The sequence below is a fragment of the Ovis aries genome, chromosome 26 (genome assembly GCF_016772045.2).
Source record: "Ovis aries strain OAR_USU_Benz2616 breed Rambouillet chromosome 26, ARS-UI_Ramb_v3.0, whole genome shotgun sequence".
Taxonomy (NCBI): Eukaryota; Metazoa; Chordata; class Mammalia; order Artiodactyla; family Bovidae; genus Ovis; species Ovis aries.
In genome coordinates this window covers 19,020,162-19,042,407 of record NC_056079.1, presented here as the reverse complement: position 1 = coordinate 19,042,407, position 22,246 = coordinate 19,020,162, and the positions used below count along the sequence as shown (strand labels likewise).

Here is a 22,246-nt window from a genome sequence, read left to right as displayed (position 1 = left end):
TTGGCCACCTCATGTGAAGAGTTGACTCATTGGAAAAGACTCTGATGCTGAGAGGGATTGGGGGCAGGAGGAGAAGGGGACGACAGAGAATGAGATGGTAGGATGGCATCACTGATTCAATGGACATGGATTTGGGTGGACTCTGGGAGTTGGTGATGGACAGGGAGGCCTGGTGTGCTGTGGTTCATGGGGTCGCAGAGAGTTGGACACCACTTAGCAACTAAACTGAACTGAAAGCATTAAACATTATACACACACAGACTATACATACACATAAAAGCAACAGTTATTCAAATGGTAGAAGATACAAATAGACAATTCAAAAAAGTAACAAAATGGTCAATAAACTTAATTTTGAAAAACATTTCAACTTATTAGAAATAAAAAAAAACTACATGCAATGAACTAAAGCAGCACTATCCCCCTTTAACAAATATTTTTACATAATAAAGCAATGGTACAGTGAGAGAGACACTGTACTCCATTTCTGAAACTTAATATAACGTTTTTGGAAAGTCATTAGGCAACACATATCAGCCATAAAATTGTTCATCTTCTGAGACACAGTAATTTCATCTAGGGCTCTATCCTGAGGGAGTAATCACATATGCAAATAATAAATAAGATATTCATCATTATATTATTGGAACAGCCTTATGGGTAAATGCTTAATGTGATAATGACATATCCATATGATAAAAGAAAATCACATAGTCTTCTAAAAGCACGTTTTCAAAGACCACAACAGGGTAAATGAAAACAGGCATAGTACAAAATTGAATTGAGAAATCCTTAATTTCTAAACAAGCAAATAAAAAATTTGAACATTCATACAAAGAAAAAAAGTCAGAAGGAAATAAACTCAAATATTAACAGTGGCTAATTTCTATATTTTTCCTATTATGGAATCAAAAGGCAATACACTATTATCACCTGAAAATGTATCTTTTTTAATAACGATGAAAGAAGATACAACACTTAGTGCTGACAGTATGAGGATAGTGACTGGCACAAAGCCAGCCTCCTCATGATTCTATGAATCTCTATGACAGATCTCGCAAATGAGGTAGCTATTTTCAAATGGGGGTGTGGAATTCTGAATTATAAGCTGGTGGGTCTGACATTCATTCCAGGCAAGATTCTAAAATGGAACTTTGTATGAACCCAGAAAAGGAAATCATCAGTCAGCGCGAGGATTCACTCAATCACTCACAGACTACTTCATTTTTGTCTTTGATGAGCTATCTGGAGAAGTGACAGAGGGCAAGTTTATCAAACGGTAGCTGGCACCAAGCTGAGGGAACTCGTGTATCTGTTATCAGGACGGACAGCTTGAGAGATGAAGGCAAAGTGACTTAAGCTACTAAGAAGTCACATCCGCCTAATTCAGTTTCTTTCTTGGATGAGATCACGGATGAGGTAATAGCAGAGGGCAAGGCTATGGATGGTACCTGGCTGAGAGGAATGGCACATGTGCATCAGAACCCCAAAGAATAGAGCTAGGGATTAAGCAACAAGGTAAATCCACTAAGGGGTGCGTGAGCGTGTGTAAGAAGTTAAATCCAGGGGGAGGCGGGGCAGTGGGCAAGAAGCTAAATCCATGGACTGTGGCCGTCCAGGCTCCTCTGTCCATAGGATTCTCCAGGCAAGAAAATTGGAATGGGTTGCCATGCCCTTCTCCAAGGGATCTTCCTGACCCAGGGAACCCGCATCTCTTGAAATTCCTACATTGGCAGGCAGATTCTTCACCACTGAGCCACCTGGGAAGCCCTAAGTACAATGAGATAACACTTAACAAAGCAAAGTGTACAATACTATCACTCAAGGAAAAGGCAGGGAGACCCGACTCTGCAGCTCAATGTGTGGAGATAACTTCATGTTTCCTTCCACAGTCAGCTCCCCAGAAGGCCACTGAGCTGTGGCTGGATGGTATTTAAATTTGAAAAATAGTTAGCAAACTTTACTCCCCCTGCATTCAACATAACCTAGAGTAATCACGTTTGTTAGTTTGTTTTAACTCATTGAGAAAGGTAACCAGGATATAAAAGAACTTAAAACCAAGCCACTGATTGGTTGCCAGAACAGGCAGTGAAAAGCCCACTCAGGTAGCAGGAAAGGGTTACAGAGGTGGCCAAAGGGCCATTTTCTGGAAGGAGGGTTGATGCAGTGGGGAACATCCCACAGGACAGAGCTAGACGCAATTACTAGAAACAACAGTGAGCCAGATTAAGCAAACTTCCTAATGTCTAGAGCTGTCCATGGTGGTCATGGATTGCCAAGGGACAGAGTGAGCTCTCAGCATCAGAAGTAGGAAGCTTGGGGTAGCCAGGTACTGGGCTCAGAAGAAATCCAAGCACCATTCTAGTCTATTCTCCCCTCAGATGCCTGAAACACTTTCGTGTCTCCACTGACAAGAGTCACCCTGACTCTGCATAAAACACCTGTCATCCACTAATTTCTGTAACAGGGATGTGTGTGCCCTAAGTCACTTCAGTCATGTCTGATTCTTTGCAACCCCATGGACTATAGCCTGCCAGGCTCCTCCATCCATGGGATTCTCCAGGCAAGAATACTGGAGTGGGTGCCCATGACCTCCTTCAGGGGATCTTCCCGACCCAGGGATTGAACCCGCGTCTCTTATGTCTCCTGCGTTGGCAGGCGGGTTCTTTACCACTGGCGCCATCCAGGAAGCCCCACAACAGGGATAATTGTGGGAAAGAACTTCTCTACATGGAGCCAAGATCTCCTCTGCAGTCCCTCCATTGCTGCTCTCTGGGACTACAAAGAGTTTCTCTAAACCCTGGGCCATATGAGAAGCCCTCCAATACTGAAAGATACCTCATTATTAGAATCCTTATGAAGACTGTTCCTACTGTCCTCATTCCACTCTGGGCAAATAATACACTGAGAAACCTGTACTAGGGGATTTCCTAGGGGCACAAAACCCAAATCCCTATGAGTGGATATAGTTTCAGCAAACCACACTCAAATGAATACTACATAATTATTAAAATAATATATAGGCAGATGACATTCAAATATAAAATAAGCATGCAAAATAATGGTGGGTAAAAAGGTCATCAAGAGAAAAAGCATACTACTTATGATTATATAAAAAGGGCATATTATCACAAATTAGAAGTGAATTTGGAATGATGTGAGTATAACTTCATCTCATTAGGTTGTTTCTCTAAGAAACTGTTTAAATGTGTAACAAAAATCAATAATAATAAAAACAATAAAAAGTTATATTCTCCCAAGCGTTCACAGCAGTGCCATTCATAATAATCAGGGCCTTAGAAAGCATCACTATGAACAAAGCTAGTGGAGGTGCTGTTTCAAATCCTGAAAGATGATGCTATGAAAGTGCTGCACTCAATATGCCAGCCAATTTGGAAAACTCAGCAGTGGCCACAGGACTGGAAAAGGTCAGCTTTCATTCCAATTCCAAAGAAAGGCAATGCAAAAGAATGCTCAAACTACTGCACAATTGCACTCATCTCACACACTAGTAAAGTAATGCTCAAAATTCTCCAAGCCAGGCTTCAGCAATACGTGAACCGTGAACTCCCTGATGTTCAAGCTGGTTTTAGAAAAGGCAGAGGAACCAGAGATCAAATTGCCGATATCTGCTGGATCATAGAAAAAGCAAGGGAGTTCCAGAAAAACATCTATTTCTGCTTTCTTGACTATGCCAAAGCCTTTGACTGTGTGGATCACAATAAACTGTGGAAAATTCTCAAAGAGATGGGAATACAGACCACCTGACCTGCCTCTTGAGAAACAAGTATGCAGGTCAGGAAGCAACAGTGAGAACTGGACATGGAACAACAGACTGGTTCCAAATAGGAAAAGGAGTACGTCAAGCCTGTATATTGTCACCCTGCTTATTTAACTTCTATGCAGAGTACATCATGAGAAATGCTGGGCTGGAATAAACACAAGCTGGAATCCAGATTGCCGGGAGAAATATCAAAAACCTCAGCTATGCAGATGACACCACCCTTATGGCAGAAAGTGAAGAGGAACTAAAAGCCTCTTGATGAAAGTGAAAGAGGAGAGTGAAAAAGTTGGCTTAAAGCGCAACATTCAGAAAACGAGGATCATGGCATCTGGTCCCATCACTTCATGGGAAACAGATGGGGAAACAGTAGAAACAGTGTCAGACTTTATTTTTTGGGACTCCAAAATCATTGCAGATGGTGACTGCAGCCATGAAATTAAAAGATGCTTACTCCTTGAAAGAAAAGTTATGACCAACCTAGATAGTACATTCAAAAGCAGAGACATTACTTTGCCGACTAAGGTCCGCCTAGTCAAGGCTATGGTTTTTCCTGTGGTCATGTATGGATGTGAGAGTTGGACTGTGAAGAAGGCTGAGCGCCATAGAATTGATGCTTTTGAACTGTGGTGTTGGAAAAGACTCTTGAAGGTCCCTTGGAGTGCAAGGAGATCCAACCAGTCCATTCTGAAGGAGATCAACCCTGGGATTTCTTTGGAAGGAATGATGCTAAAGCTGAAGCTCCAGTACTTTGGACACCTCATGCGAAGAGTTGACTCATTGGAAAAGACTCTGATGCTGGGAGAGATTGGGGGCAGGACGAGAAAGGGGACGACCGAGGATGAGATGGCTGGATGGCATCATGGACTCGATGGACGTGAGTCTGAGTGAACTCCGGGAGATGTTGATGGACAGGGAGGCCTGGTGTGCTGCAATTCATGGGCTCGCAAAGAGTCGGACACAACTGAGCAACTGAACTGAACTGAACTGATGAAAGCATAAACAGAATGTAAATCCACAGAATGGAATATCATTCTGTAATAAAAAAGAATGAAGCACCAATATCTGCTATGAGTTGGATGAACCTAGACAGTGTCGGTCACTCAGTCATGTCTGACTCTTTGCCATCCCATGGACTTTAAAAGCCTGCCGATCTTCTCTCTCCATGGAATTTTCCAGGCAAGAATGCTGGAGTGGGTTGCCATTTCCCTCTCCAGGGGATCTTACTGACCCAAGGATTGAACCCAGTCTCCTGCACTGCAGGCAGATTCTGTATCATCGCAGCTACCAGGGAATGAGCACTGACTACTAACAGGTAATGGGTTTCTTTAGGGGCTGATGAAAATGTTCCTTATAAGATACTGGTGAGAGGAACTCTACAATGTAAATACACTAAAAACACTGAAATTTACACTTTGAAAAGGCTGAATGGGGAATCTTACGTTATTTTAATTCTGTCTCATTAAAACTATATATAATGACAAAATACATATCATTATATATATATGCTATCAATTTTATAAACTATATTGATACCCACAAGTACTTTATACTATTAGAAGACTGACAATATCGTAGCTAGTCATGGGTACAATGCACAAGAGGCCTGGATTACTAAAGAAAAAACTAAAAACCAGAGGGCTGAAATTAAGAATTACTCATTCCTGTGCTTAGAGTCACTGAAACGTACAGTTAAATATGGTTAAAATAGTATGTTTTACATTATGTGACTTTTAACACAATAAAAAACATTTAAAAAAAAAGAATTACCCATTCTTTCTATTATCCAATTATTAATTTATTTACTGTGTGCTTACTTGGTCCCAGAAATTATTTTAGGTGCTGTGGATACAAGGGTGAATGAGATGTGACCCTCGCCTTCACAGGGCTCTTGGTCTAACAGAAGAGCTTGAGATGAATAATCACTTGCATAAATATAAAACTTGCATGTAACATGGGGCATAAGGTGAAAACCTGGGTTCCATGATAGAATATAACAGGCAGCCCTGATTTAGATGGAGAATGGGGCAACAGCCTCCTTGAGGAAATTACACTGAATCTGAAAGCAGGAAGATTGGAAACTTAGGCAAGTAAACAGTGGGGATAAGAGTATCCCCCAGGAGGAACAGCAGTGCGAAAGTCCTCAGGCAGAAAAAGAACCTGTCACAGGCGAGGAACCCACGAAGGCCAGCTGCAGTCAGAGGAAGGTAAGCAAGAAGACGACTGTCATAGAACCAGGATGGCAAGGAAGCAGACGTCCATCCAGGCAGGCCTTTCGGGGATTCTTGCTCCCTAACCTGGGTACAAAGGGAAGGAATCTGAGAATTCCAGCAGGGAAGTAACATAACCAATCTGTGTCATAAAAGCATCACCCGACTCCCTCCGTGGAGGCGGGACTGGAGAAAAGCAAAGAGGAACTTGGGAGACCAGCTAGGAGGCTCTGAGGGTAATGGGGGTGGAAAGGAAGAGAAGGCATTTTCAAGGTCAGTTTGGAGCTATGGAGGTCATCGTGTATTCTATTTCACAACTCAAATGTACACATGTGGGGGGAAAATGTCTTCTGGAAAGGACAAAGCACAAAAAGTAGAGATTACTTTGCCAGAATCCCAGCTAGACTCATTAGCACCTATCCAATACTAAAACCCCACACCCTACAGAACACTTCAAACTACTTCTGAAAGCCCAGAAGGTTTTCTATAGAACTAACACTTGAACCCAAATTATCCCTAAGCTTCTTGCAAGGTTTTTTCCTTACCAGCGAGTATTCAGAGTGTCAAAGAAAGCCTGACAGTGAAGTAGAAACAAAAAGTTCACTGTGATGAATACAGGTAATGCTTGATGTCCTCACTTCAACCCAACTGCAAACTAGCTCAACCTTGGAACATTTTTTCTTTCTGATACAGGAACCATTCTGGGAGAAGAACACCCTGTCTAGCATATGCTCTATTAAAGGCTTCAGTTAAACACACACACACACCAAGAGAGAAAAATGTGCAAAGCATTCCAGATTATTCATGGGCATCTGTCTCCTTACACTGCACTCCAGAGACTGAAGTGGAGCACACAGGCTGTGATGGATATCATGCAGCTTGCAGAGTCAATGAATGACTTTCATTATAATAGGAAAACAACTGCACATTATACACGCATTTCCTCTCCTCTTAAAATAAACCCCTGCTACCCACACGGTAAACACACGTCAAACCTACAGACAAACTTCATGTATACGCCTCACAAATCATCTAACACATGAAATCATACAATATAAGGCAAGATACCTATTCAACACCCCCAGAATATAATGGAAGCCAAAAACAAAGATGACTATGACCGTCAATAATTATGCATTCTACAACACAAACTCTTAAGTAGTATTCTCTCCTTTTCCATTTACATTGTGAAAATTAGTTTTGTACTTAAAAATGTAAAATCGGGGCTTCCCTGATGGCTCAGTGGTGAAGAGTCTGCCTGCCAATGCGGGAGTTATGGGTTCGAGCCCTGGTCCTGGAAGAACCCACATGCCACGGAGAAACCAAGCGCATGCCCCATAACTACTGAGCCTGTGCTCTAGAGCCTGGGAGTTGCAACTACTAATGCCCATGTGCCCTAGAGCCCGTGCTTTGCAACAAGAGAAGCCACCGCAATGAGAAGCCCGCACACTGCGACCAGAGAGTGGCCCCTGCTCACTGCAGCTGGAGAAAAGACCATGCAGCAGTGAAGACCCAGCACAGCCAAGATAAATATTTTCTAAACGTAAAATGAAGTTTTCAAAACTATGCAGTCACTATGTTGTGTAACAGGAACTAACACAGGCATGTTGTTCAGTTCAGTTCAGCTGCTCAGTCATGTCCGACTCCTTGCGACCCCATGAATCGCAGCACACCAGGCCTCCCTGTCCATCACCAACTCCCGGAGTTCACTCAGACTCACGTCCATCGAGTCAGTGATGCCATCCAGCCATCTCATCCTCTGTCGTCCCCTTCTCCTCCGGCCCCCAACCCCTCCCAGTATCAGAGTCTTTTTACCTGCACCTCAAAACAAACAATTTCATAGAAAAAGAGATCCAATCTGTGACTGTGGGAAGGGGGGTGGCTGGGGAAAGACAGTTAAAAAGTACAAACTTCCAGTTATAAGTAACTACTAGGGATGGAAAGTACCACATGATAAATATAATTTATACTGCTATATGTTATACATGAAAGTTAAGATGATAAATTCTATGAGTTCTCATCAAAAGGTTTTTTTCTATTTCTTTAATTTTCTCTCTATACGATGATGGGTGATCATTAACTTATTGTAGTAAGCATTTCATGATGTATATAAGTTGAATCATTACACCGTACACCTTATACAGCACCGTATGTACATTCTATCTCAATAAAACTAGAAGAAAAAGAAACCAAAGACAAATTTTTAAATTGTTTTTAAAATGTAAAATAAAATGATATTGTTTAACCTCAGGGAATGGTGTCATCATTTCTATCTTTATCGCTGTTAAGGCCTTTGGCATCTTTGAAGTTGTAATGATATATTACAACACATCATACGTACACAACTGCCTGCCAGCATCTCCAATGCTTCTGGTCTTCTTTGGCATCTTGCGTGTTAAGACTCAGCTCTTTGAAGAAGGCTTCCCTCACCCTTTATGGTAGAGTGGACCCTCTATCCACTGACATCTCTGCCCACTGTCCTGTGTACACATTTCTCTCTAGATTTACAGCTGCCTCAACAGACTTTATTTTCTTGGGCTCCAAAATCACTGCAGATGGTGATTGCAGCCATGAAATTAAAAGATGCTTGCTCCGTGGAAGAAAAGCTATGACCAATTTAGATAGCATATTAAAAAGCAGAGACATTACTTTGCCAACAAAGGTCCGTCTAGTCAAGGCTATGATTTTTCCAGTAGTCACGTACGGATGTGAGAGTTGGGCCATAAGAAAGCTGAGCTCAGAAGAATTGATGCTTTCAAGCTGTGGTGTTAGAGAACTCTTGAGACTCCCTTGGACTGCAAGGAGATCCAACCAGTCAATCCTAAAGGAAATCAGCCCTGAATATTCATTGGAAGGACTGATGCTGAAGCTGAAACTCCAATACTGTAGCCACCTGATGTGAAGAACCAACTCATTAGAAACAACCCAATGCTGGGAAGGATCGAAAGCAGGAGGAGAAGGGGATGACAGAGGACTAGATGGTTGGATGGAGCCTGGCGTGCTGCAGTCCGTGGGGTCACCAAGAGTTGGATACGACTGAGCGAATGAACAACAACCCTTCAGACCAGGGCCTCCCAGGACATAACACAGAACCTATCACAGGAAAGGTTCTCAAACACCTGTGGCATGACTTAAATAAACAGACTGATCTACCCAACCTCTAACTTTTAATTTTTTCCACCTAAATGTTAATGACTCTCAATGACATTTCAGACAACTGCCCATTACAACCACCTCCTCCCCAACCACCATCTCCTTCTGTTTCCTGACAGGTGATTTCTGGTTTGAAGTACTACACTGCTTACGGCGTGTTTATGAAAACTAGTTTGAGGAACAAAGTGACGATATTGCTTGCTGTTCAGGTTTGCACACATGGTTTTATAAACAATGGGTCTGAATAGATTAGAAAAGGCCTTGACTCCCAAAATTCACATTCCATAGGGGAAAAAAAAAGCACCTGATATCATGTCACCCTATTACTATTAACATTCATATTAGACATCATTTTTATCAAGAGCTCCCTTCATCATGAAAAAATAAAAAGGATGCCCTTGGAAAGGGCAGAGAGTCCATGAGCTAAATTCCTCACTCCAGAATAAATTATTTAGCACCACTTAAACCCTGAAAGCTTTGAGCCACCTATTTTGTGGTTTATGGCACTCTCCTTTAAGTTTACAATTTCCCGACTGTGATGCAACAATTTAATTGCGCAGTGCAAAATCAATACAACTGAATTTTACTGCTGGAATTGACATCATGTAGCGAACAAAAAGATTTTATTCTTCCACTGACATGAGACAATTGTAAAAACTGTTTTTATAAAGAGGCACTTAGGAACCACTCCAAAATTTAGGAATTAATTTTTCCTCCTGGACTTACTTCAGAGCAATGGCCCCGTGTCATCATTAGGAGCCCTGGGGCCTCCTACCTCCCGCCCGCTCAGTGCCAGCTTTGACTTCGCGGTCAAGGGCCTAGGTTTTGAAGCGATCAATATGGCAAGGCAAGGCGCTGTAGAGGCAGTAACAAGAGACAGGCAATTGGCTGCTGAAACAGGTTTTGTCACTAGTTAAGCGTTTTTATCGGGAATTCGTTCACCTTTTTCGCTCTAAATTATATCACTAGTACAACTATGAGTAGGAAGGTTTGGTGCAGGGGTCAATTTAACTGGAAGGACCTGGTACCAGTTGCTTTCGTTGAGTTGGTAAGAGCTGGTGTTGTTCAAAGCACAGCAGCGGACGATCTGTAAGTTGCAACCCACTGGAAAACGCAAGAAGACGGAAGGACAGATAATTCATTTAGACTAGAGCGAACACTGATCGTCTACTCGGCCCAAGGTCCACTGCAGTTGATAGATAGCCTGAAGACGCAGAAGCAGAAGGGCGGGTTGCGCGGGTCTCAAGCCTTAGATTCAACAAGCTTCCCGAGTACCTTCAACGCACCTGCACCTAACTCACTTCCCTGCACCTGTCATTAGGAAGGCTCGTTTCTCTTTCCACTGCTCAGAGCAACCAACAGGGAAAAAAGAAAAGGTTTTTTTTTAAGCAGTGCTAGACCAGAAGGGAGCGTTTATCAGCCTATCAGCAGCCCCATTACTCAACAGACAATTAGGGTTCCCTCCATCCAGCCCTCAGTCCACCGCGCACCCCCCAAGGACAAGAGGTTAGATCCGGCGGCAGCCAAGGCCAGGCCTGGGCCGCAGCTCCAGGGAGCCCAGCCTCCCGGCGAAGCGGGAGATGCTCGGGCGCTGCCTCCTGCCACACTCGCTAGCGGTGCGGATTCGGCCTGCGCCGGGGCGGGGAAGCCGGGCCTCCCGCCCGCTCAGCATCCCTCGTCCGCCCGCACCCGTGGCACCCACCTTGGGCGTGCGGATGTGCTCCATGGTGGGACCGAGTCCGCAGGTCCTGGGCGGGCGCGGCCTCCGGCACCTGCGCGAGTCCGCAGAGCGGCGGTAGGGGTGCGGGGAGGGGGCTTCGCGCCCGGGAGGGGGCGGGCCGCGGACTGGCTCCGCCCCCAGGTGCGGCGGCGCCCGCGCGAGGCTGGCGTGCGGGGCCTCGGGCGCCCGCGCGGCCCTAGAGCGCGCGGCTTTGGCTTCAGCCACCTGCGCCGCCCGCCGCCGCCTCGGCGCTCCTGGCCAGGCTGGGGTCGCGGGAGCCAGCGCCGCGCGCTTCCCCCGAAGAAGGCCAGCCGGCGTAGGACTGTGGGGGTCACTGTTCCCCGAGACACAATGAGGGCCTTGTGTCGGGTGTGGCCTCTTGGAGGACAGAAGGGGCCAGGCGCTGCTCCACACCGCCCGTCGGCTTCCTTCCATAGCGTCCCGGCATAGGTGGGACTTCAGGGTGGGCCAGGGAAAAACGCTGCCACGAGCACTCCAGATGCAGTGTGGCCTGGTGGGCTCTGTTTCAGCACAGCCCAGCCGGCAAGGCACTAGGGACGAAGCTGGAAATGTAGCAACAGTGTTAGCGCCCTAGAACACGCTGTTAACTCAGGCATCTCACATCAACCTGTGACTTCACTGTTGGAAGTGATGCTTTCCCCTGGCACTAAATTGGGTTCTCATTTGCCATCCTCACTTAGCTCTAAAGGAACTGAAAGATACAGACACAAAGCATCCATTATATAAGGGCTTCCCAGGTGGCTCAGTGGTGAAGAATCCCGCTGCTGATGCAGGAGACGCGGGCTGGATTCCTGCATCAAGAAGATCCCCTGGAGAAGGAAATGGCAACCCACTTTAGTATTCTTGCCTGGAAAATGCCATGGACTCTGGCGCCTGGCAGGCTATATATAGTCCCCTAGGGTCTCAAAGAATCTGACAGGGCTGAGCACGTGCACACACACACCCCGCATTGATTACAAGGTATTATTTTTTCATTTATGAATTTGGAAAAGTCAAAGAGAAGAAATGTGCCCCATTCCTGCCTTTTTTTCCTTGCAAACTTGTGTGTAAAGTTTCACCATAACTAATATTTCACAAAACTGTTCATAGTTCTTAGAATAATATCTATCCAATTTTTTTTCTAGCTCCTACTCATCTCCCTTTCTACCTGGCTTGTAAATTTTTTAGCTAGAGACATTGATTGTTTATCTCTTTTTTTGTCCAGTACATCCTAGGCACACTGCATTGCAACCTTCCAAATAAATGTTTACTTAATCAATACGATGTTGCACCTGTTTTTAAACTTCCAGATCCTCTTCACATACCTTTTATCATTTCATCCTCCTCCCGCTCTGGGAGGCAATAAGAACAAGTTCAGTAAACTGATGTTTGCATATGGCAAAACTGACCCAGGGTATAATTTCTTATTACAAGAACAACAAGAATAGTGTCAGGAGCCCTCTGGTTTCCATTCAGCCTCTGACTTTGGGCTCCTCATTTATGAAATGAGAAAGTCACAAGCTTACATAATCTCAAAGGTAGCTTCCATCTCAGAATTCTATCAGTGCTAGGAATTCTATATCCATTCTGAGGGGATACATTCTGAAAGAGATAATAACCTTGGAATTATGTGATTTCAGGGTTTTTCTGTGTCTTATAGTGACGAATTTTTGCATATAAGTCTTTTGGACCTTACATATTAGCATAGTTGTTTTAAAGCACCCAAAACATAAATTGGTGAGTAGAAAGATATAAATCTGAAAAATATAAATAGCCTAGTGCTAAGAAAAATTTCCAGGTTGGCTCACAAAAACAGCTGCTATTCATCATAGCTATAAAATCAGCATTAGGTGAAAAATGAGTCAAGAATAGCATTCCATTTATTAGGATAAGTTAACATAGAATAGGCTAGAAATAAAAATAAGGAAAGAAATCTCAATAAATAAGTAAACATTTGGGTTTGATCTAATAGTTCCCTGAAGAATCCTCTTTGACTTGACCCCCAGCCCCAATCGCTATCTGGCTTATTGGATCACAAGCTGTGTTAACCCCAGTCAGCCACACTGCACTTTCTGATGCTTAAACTGCCTCCTACCCCATGTTTCACTGATTCTCTGAACCACCAGCCCGTGGGGCAGAAGAAATTGAACAAAGCAGCAAGAGTTGGAGGGCAGTGGCGAGTGAGAGAAGAGACTACATCATTGAAGTGGCTGACTATGTTGATCTGAGCTAGGGCAGAAAGTGAAACCAGCCATTCATTTGGTTAAGAAACACTGATATGAACTGACTGATGGTCATGCACAAGGTACCAAGGCAGAAGCTGGGAAATTGAAGGGAGACCCAGAGGAGGAAGATAGGAAGTTCCACAGCAGTGATAAGGGTAACATCAAGGAGGTGAAAAGTAGACCGATAAGATGGCAGCAGAGCCTGTGGAAATGCCAAAAGTAGCCTCAAGGGAGACTGATCCACTTCCTACATTTGTCATATTAATTATACAGAAAATAACAAGTGAACCCAGGGTCATATTCTTAATTCCTCAAGTATGATACTGGTGTGTTTGTGATGAACCACAGGCCATTTGGATTAACGTTGCCTCTCTGTGTCTTGACAGAATTGAAGACCTCAATGGTATTGTGTATTACCAAACTTCTCCTGGAGAACTTCTTTAGAAGTTTTTATCACACAGATATTCTAGTTGCAGATAATACTGCTATTGGAATTTTTAAATCCAAACTTGATATTCACTGGGAACTTTCCGAAAATGCTGTGATCTTCAGCGACCCGAGGAGATTTGGAGACATATCAAACACTTGGAAGACGTTTTCCGGAATTCTTATATTTCTCCTGAGGCAGCTAAAACTTCTGATTTGGAGTGAAGCCAAGAGCTCTTTCCTCAGGAGGGTAGTATTGCTAATGATTACAAACTCAGGAAAATCCTATTCCACACTAATAAGCCCCAGCTGTCCATGAGGATCTGAGTAGAGGAGGGCACCCATCTCTGTAGAAGCCAAGTCTTAGCTCGAAGCAGGCTAGATACCCAGTAGGATCAAGTGAGAGCTACATTTGGGGTTCTGCAAAGAAACAGCATCCTCACTTCCAGGATTTTTATAGTCGTTGATGCCAAATACCGATGTCTTCTTTGCCCTTGCTCTATGCCAGATATAGAAAACAAGCGGTCTGTGGATTGCAGGCAGCTCTGCCCTTTTTCTAGGAACCAAAGGGGAACCTCTGGGCCAGCATAGAAGGAGTGCTAACTCTGTGAACAGGCAAGGTTTTAAAATAGAATGTTGGGCCCAGAACCACCGTGCTCCCCTGACATCAAGCCCTGATGCTAAGATATACTTTTCATTTTGATCCCATTTTCATCTATAATAAGTTTCCCTCTCTCTCTTTAGATGGAGTTAGATACATGTGTGGGGCAGGTTGATAATCATCGCAGGCTCCCTAATCATCAGACTTTTGCAAGTATCTATGCACGGTTCAAATTTTTGTAAATTCAGTAGGTTCATCAGCTTCTATGAAAGTACTTGTAGTAACTCCAACAGAGCCCTATGGGGCCAGGATTCTTTCTGCCTGCCAACAATCTGGAAGCTTCTGAGCCCCAGCTCCAGTTCACTCAAGACTTCCATGACATATTTTGATTAGTGAAACAGAACATTAGAAACATTAGAGATCAAAAATAAATAGAATTTTTAAATAAAATGTGGTGTAGCTCTATATGAAATACTATATGAGCTTGAAAGCTTTTTCCCAAAGGATATTTAATGACATAGAAAGATGCTCATAACAAAATTTTAAGCCGAAAAGCCAGATACTAATCTGTATATACAGTGTGATCTGAGTTGTTTTTCAAAACGAGTGTGTATGAATGGATAACCCACAAGGACCTACTGTACAGCACAGGGGACTCTGCTCAGTGGTATGTGGCAGCCTGGATGGGAGGGGGGTTTGGGGAGAATGGATGCATGTATATGTATGGCCGAGTCCCATTGCAGTCCACCTGAAACCATTACAACCTTGTTAATTGGCTATCCTCAAATATAAAATAAAAAGTTTAAAACAAAAAATCTGAGATCCTAAATGACCATGTGGAGGAGACCTTCCTGACATCCTGAAGCACTTGAATCAGGAATTTTATGTACCAGATTTAAAAATCTTTGTTGTTTTTAATAGCAAAAAAAAAAAAAGTTCAAAAAAAATGAGTCCATGAGTATGTGTGAAAGTAATAAGAAAAAGTACAGGCATTAACAATTACATCTGGATGGTGGATTTGTGGGAGATTATAATTTTGGTTTTTTATAGTTTACAAATATTTATTTTACATATTTTAACAATTGCAAAGAATGTGTCCTTTAAAAGGTCATTTCAAATAAAAACAAGTAATAATCAATAAGCATGTCAGTGTCAAGAGTCAAAGCAAATTTTTTTGTGGAGAAAAGTTTAGAGTTTTTTTTTTAACTACTGAAGAGTAGTGTACTACTCTTTTAAGTGTGTACTTCCTAAAATTGCAAGTCAAATGTAATCTCCCTGAAAAGTAATCATTTTTCAAGCATAAAATTGGGCTTATTTTCCATGAGGAAACAATAAAAACAATATCCCGAATGTGCATCAATAGCTGGAAAAAGAAAAGAGGAGGGCACTCCCTCTTGAGCTGTCAGGATTTTGGCAACAATATTTTTACAACAACAACAAAAACAAAAACAAAAACAAAAACAAAAAACACCCAAAGATTTTTCTATGAAGTATAATCCAGCTTTGAGGAAGGTTCTGTGGTGCTTCAAAGCCAATGTTCTATAAAAATTATTTAATTGATCTTTAACTTTTAGTAAAAATTTGAGATGCGTCTTTGGTGTTTGGGTCATACATAATTAATAAAACCTTATCTTAATCCCCCTCTTTTTAAAATTTAGATGCAGATACTAAATACTGACAAAATGCATATAAACACAGATCTTGTAGCCAGGGTAATTTGAGATTTTAAATAAACAGATAAGAGTTGTTCTTGAGGAGATAATGAGTAATTTTGCATGCTGGCCCTGCAAGGAAATTTTTCTATCTCTTCTTTGGCAGAAAGAATATTTTTGTAAAGAAAAATGGTAAACAAGATTCATGCGAGATGGTGAACTAACAAGGATCTGACCTGGATCTAACTTGCTGAGCAGCACCCATGTTTGCTTTCAGATTCGGCGTATATGATTGGCTGTCTTGCCATTGTAAAGACTTGCTTCAAGAGCTTGAACAGAGCAGACAGAGGAACCTGATCAGCTGTCCATAAAACCGATCATGTTTATTTTCGATATTTCGTTCCTGACCACTTGGTCACTTTTCAGAGTCTGCGTGAATAATCACCAACTTATGAATGAATGATAGTCCAAAAATCGCACTGTAAGAAGTTGTTTAGTGCTCAGATTTCACACATGATGATAACTTTTCTGGGTCATTCCTCAGAAGGTTCTGTAAACAATGGTACTAATCATCCTACTACTTACACTGTATTGCAGTAGTCTCCAACCTTTTTAGCACCAGGGACCCATTTTAGGGAAAACAGTTTTTCTATGGACCAGCATGGGTGGGGAAAAGGCTTTGGGATGATTCAAGTGCATTACATTTAAGTATGGAATAACATTTGAGTCCATGATACCTGAGTTCTACATGGTGGTGGGGGGAGTAATAGACGATCCTCTTCCAATATAAATGATCAATATGAGTTGTGCTGTGCAGCACTTAGTCACTCAGTCGTGTCCGACTCTTTGTGACCCTGTGGACTGTAGCCCGCCAGGCTCCTCTGCCATGGGGATTCTCCAGGCAAGATTACTGGAGTGCGTTGCCATGCCCTCCTCCAGGGGATCTTTCCAACCCAGGGATCAAACCCAGGTCTCCCACATTGCAGGCAGATTCTTTACCATCTGAGCCACCAGGGGAACCCTCAACATGAGTTAGGTATCCAGAAAAAGGAGTTCCTAATTGATCCATAGAAGCTGTGTTTGTATTATCAGTTACAATACAGACTAATTGAGGGGCTATTTTAAAAAAACATAGGATTTAGGCAAAACAGTCTATTCACAATAGCTGATGGAGCTCTCCAATAAGCAGGGCTCTCAAATGCGAGAAGCTGATCAGCCTAAGAGCATTGACCTCTAGGGCCAGACTGCCTGGGCTTGAATTCAGACTCTCCCACTTATGTAGGGAATAAGCCTGGGAAGTGCTTAACTTCTCTGTGCCTCAGTTTCCTCACCTGTAAAATGGGAATTAATGACTGGATTGTTATGAGGAATCCAGGCATAGTGATTTCAAAGCAATTGAAATACTGCCGGTCACCTGTAAGCTCTTGAAAACCCCTCTTCTTGGGCCCATCTTCTCTTCCACCTCACTTCTCATTTCTAACTCAAAATAGGCAGAAAGCAAAACACAACAGTTCTCACTAATCGGCACTCATGGTGTTTGGGGGTGGGACAATTAATTCTTAGTGCAAGTCTGACCCACAGACCATCTGTTATCCTTGATCTCTGGGCACTAAATACCCATGGAACACCCCACTCATTGTGACATTCAAAAATGGTGTCCCTGAGGCTTCCCTAGTGGCTCAGTGGTGAAGAATCACCTGCCAATACAAAAGTCACGGGTTCTGTCCCTGATCCGGGAAGATCCCACAGAGCAACTAAGCCCGGGGGCCACAACTACTCTGTGCTCTAGAGCCTGGAAGCTGCAACTGCTGAGCCCACGTGCTACAACTGCTGAAAAAGCCCACTGCGCCCTGGAGCCTGGGCTCAGCAACAAGAGAAACCACTGCAGTGAAAAGCCCAGGCACCACAACTAAAGACCCAGCACAGCCAAAAAGAAATAAAAATGGTGCCCCTCCCCAACAATATTCACAAATACCTGCTCATTCCAAATGCCCACCTGAGTTAAGGATCACAGTCGATACTTATCACTTACTTTAATAGGTGTCAGTTGAAGTTTAAGGGGGAAAAATGGAAAGGGTGGTAGATGAAATAGACAATAGTGACATTAACAACTACTGTTTGTCGAGTCCTTACTATGTGATAAAGCTCATAACAGGCCCATAAGGAGAAGAAGAAATGAAGATTTTAAATGTTAAATAACTAACCCGGGTCACAGAGGTGTCAAGGTGATATCGGAATTTGAATTCATGGTTCTTTTACACCATATCTTGCTTATCAACTAGGTAGCTTACTGCTTTAAGTCAATGCCAGAACAATGCCATCAGTTTGACCAAAGACCAGATTTTGTGCAACATTAACACACTCGTCTGTACATCTATATGGTAGGCATTAAGCATGTTTTTGCTCATCCTGAGCTCTGGACTCTTGACTTTAAAGATCAGGTAGAGTTCAAACAGTTTGTAGAAAAATATAGATAGCAATACCTGTAAGACTTCCTATGAAATTCACAAAAATTGCCTGGAGACTAATTGAATTCTCAGTCTGTAAAGTAAGAGGAGTGTAAGTCAGAAGTCTCTGGGTCTTTCTAGCCTGTGGATATGACTTCCACTGGCTCATATCTCCATTTGCCCAGACAGAAATTCCTGTCTCCAGTAATGTTCCCCCCAGTTGTGTCTAGACATTCCTAAAGGCTTGCTGGATACACCCAGGAGCACCTGTTCTCCTCAAGCTCCACTCCGGCCGCTGTCTTATGAAAACCCCACCTGGGAGATAACCTCTTTATTGCCATTGCTACTGGAGCTGTCAGTGAGAAGGTTAATACACATGCCAAGGGATTCATTTCCTTGCACTTCCAGGCTGACCATTTGGAAGGGCAGGGGCTTTGCTGGGTTTCCCACAGAGGTAGTCAGGATGCCTCTCTCCCCAGTTCCGGGTCACATTTTTCTGAATTGTAAAGCAGGTCTGCTTGAGTCCAGAGTCCATAGAATTTCTCATGAAATCATTTAGTTTGAGGCTCATCCATCTTTCCTTTGGGCTTCCCTGGTGGTGCAGTAGTAAAGAATCTGTCTGCCAGTATGGGAGATTCACGTTCTATCCCTGAATCAGGAAGATCCCCTGGAGGAGGAGATAGCAACCTGCTCCAGTATTCTTGCCGGGAGAATCCCATGGAAAGAGGAGTCTTGTGGGCTACAGTCCACAGGGTCACAAAGAGTCAGACATGACAGAGCAACTGAGCATGCATGCATGCATCTTTCCACTGATATTCAAACCTGGCTGATGAAGTAATACGTCAGTCATGAATTCTGCTGTCTTTGCCTCTAAAGAAAATAAAAGCAAAACCCCTTATTTTAGTGGCTAACTTTACGTGTCTGCGTGAGCAGGCTAAGTTATCCAGTTGTGGGGTCAAACAGCAGTCTACTTGTTGCCATGAAGGCAACTTTATTTTTTTAGCTGTGATTAACATTTAATTCAGTAGACTTTGAGAAAAGCAGATTACCTTCAATAATGTGGATGGGCTCCATCCAGTTAATTGAAAGCCTTAAGAGGAAAGACTGAGGTCCCTAAAGAGCAAAAAATTCTGTCTCCAGACTGCCTTTGAACTCAAGACTGCAACGACTCCTGCTGGAATTTACAGCCTGCTGGCCTGCCCTGCAGATTCTGGACTCCTAGCCCCATAATCACATGAGCCAATTCTTCAAAATAAATCTAGACCTGAATACAGAGATACCATAGATATAGATATGAAATTGATATAGGGAGTACATATAGGATAATAGGATATCTTAATAGGATAATAGGGAAGAGGATAATAGAATATATACAGGATATTAAGATTACAAAATTAACATATAACTATGTGTATGTAATATATCCTGTGATATCTTCTATATATTAATTATATATGTATGATATCTTCTATACATTTACTATATATATCTCCTGTTGATTCTGTTTCTCTGAAGAACCATGACTAATATACTTATTCTCTTACAGAGGATCCAAAAGTACTCAACCAGAGCAACTCAAAAGATGCTCAGAGACTGCACCTGCTTGCAAGGTCAGCAAAGCAGACGTCGATCAATGACCACACTGAGGTCCTCTGAAGCTCTGTTTTATGTCGTAGGTAATGATTTGTAGGAGATCGAAGGTGGGTTGGGGGCTCAGTCTCGGTTTCTCTCACCTAGGGTGAACATTGCTAAGGAGATCCCCCCGCACTGGCCTTGCTGTTCTTCCCCACCCAGTTGGCACGGTGTAATGGCTTCTTCAAGAACCTTCCTAGCACTGCGATTTGTACTTCCACCACTACTATAATTAGCTAACCTTTATTGACCGTTTCCTCTTTCACCCAGATGTCAGCTGGGATATGCTCACTCTCTGAGATCAAATTAGCTGGAACCCACAGTCCAGGCCCCATGCAAGCCCACATTTCTGCAGATTTTTTAAATTAAATTTATTTATTTTATTGAAGGATAATTGCCTTACAGAATTTTGTTGTTTTCTGTCAAACCTCAGCATGAATCAGCCATAGGTATACATATATCCCTCTCCCTTTTGAACCTCCCTCCCATCTCCCACCCCATATCACCCCTCTAGGTTCATACAGAGCCCCTGTTTGAGTTTCCTGAGCCTTACAGCAAATTCCCATTGGCTATCTACTTTACGGATGGCAATGTAAGTTTCCATGTTACTCTTTCCATACATCTCACCCTCTCCTCCCCTCTCCCCATGTCCATAAGTCTATTCTCTATGTCTGTTTCTCCACTGCTGCCCTGAAAATAAATTCTTCAGTACCATTTTTCTAGATTCCATATACAATATTTATCTTTCTCATTCTGACTTACTTTACTCTGTATGAAAGGTTCTAGGTTCATCCACCCAATTAGAACGGACTCAAATGCATTCTTTTTTATGGCTGAGTAATATTCCATTGTGTATATATACCACAACTTCTTTATCCATTCATCTGTCGATGGACATCTAAGTTGCTTCCATGTTCTAGCTATTTTAAACAGTGCTGCAATGAACAGTGGGATACATGTGTCTTTTTCACTTTTTATGGAGATTTTTATATGAGGAGGAAAGTCAACATGAGCTTTAGGGTCCTATTGCTTCTCTATCATGGATTGTCATCTTAGACTTGTAACTCAATTCTTCATCTATTTCTTCATATAACATCTCAGATCAAATATTTGAGATGATATGTAATGATACTGAGGATATATTGTTTTCATTTTTCGAGTTGCTTATGGCACATTACCCAGCACAGTACTGCTGCTGCTAAGTCACTTCAGTAGTGTCCAACTGTGTGCGACCCCAGAGACGGCAGCCCACCAGGTTCCCCTGTCCCTGGGATTCTCCAGGCAAGAACACTGGAGTAGGTTGCCATTTCCTTCTCCAATGCATGAAAGGGAAAAGTGAAAGTGAAGTTGCTCAGTTGTGTCCGACTCTTAGCGATCGCATGGACTGCAGTCTACCAGGCTCCTCCATCCATGGGATTTTCCAGGCAAGAGTACTGGAGTGGGGTGCCATTGCCTTCTCCCAGCACAGTACTACCAATCTAAAAACACATATCAATGTAGTGAATAATATTTGAGATGTGAATTATTCATATTCATACTTTAGCTATGAATTATTTCCTTACATTTCCTTTTACCATTATCTTTCCTCCCACTACTCAAGCAGCTGTAGTACCTTTCACTTAAAAGGAGGCTGGATAAAAACTAGACCTCAAAAGCCCTTGAATAGCAGAGATTGAGCTGAGAGCCACAATACCTGGAAAAAAACGATTTCTCGATTCCAAAATGGAGCTTTAATTATCAACATCCAAAGCCCGAGGGAGAAAAAGATAAAGTTTACCCTCAAACAATATATGGTGAAGAGAAGGATGAAGAGTCCATATTCAGCCACACAAGAAGAGGATGAAAGACTTTTCCTGCCGTGGGAAAGAACTTCAAAGGGGAGCGAAGAGGCGGAGGGTGAGTCTGTGAGTGTTTGGTGCTTCACTTCCCGCCGAGGCTGAGTCCATATGGTGAAGACAACTGGAAATCCAAGAAGGGTTTAGAGAACCCGAGGTGGGAAAGGACTAGCTCTTCCCTCTCAGATCAAAGCCTGGGAAGCCTGCGCATCTCTTAGAGAAAGTAGCACCAGCAAAATCTGAGAGATGCCCATACAGCTGGCCCAAGAGCAGCCTCAGGGGCCGCCAGGGTTTCATGGGGGCAGAGACAGAGAACTACGACAGCCCCTGAGAGTGGGGTGAGGATACACCCAGGCCAGGGGACGTGAAGAAATCTGGGATCTCCACCCCAGTGAGCAGGACCCAGAGTGGCCTGCACGGAACAGATCATCAGGAGGGTTATTGGGAGAACAGTGGTCCCTTGAACACAAGCAGGTACATCCAGAGGCAGATGGGAGAGGGTGAAGCTCAGCATCGTTTCAGAGACGGACACAGGCTGACTGAGGACCCAGCATCCTCTTCTCC

General features: G+C 43.1%; 1 protein-coding gene across 4 annotated transcripts in view; it reads right to left on the bottom strand.

Moving 5' to 3' along the window:
- Positions 1–10,935, bottom strand: part of MTMR7 (myotubularin related protein 7) — a 130,910-nt gene extending 119,975 nt beyond the window's left edge. For all 4 annotated transcript variants that reach the window (XM_042241247.2, XM_060407051.1, XM_042241246.2 and 1 more), the window contains exon 1: positions 10,847–10,935. In XM_042241247.2, coding sequence (XP_042097181.1) covers positions 10,847–10,870 — 24 coding nt within the window. In that variant the 5' untranslated portion in view covers positions 10,871–10,935. The remainder of the gene's footprint in view (positions 1–10,846) is intronic.
- Positions 10,936–22,246: the final 11,311 nt, after the last annotated feature.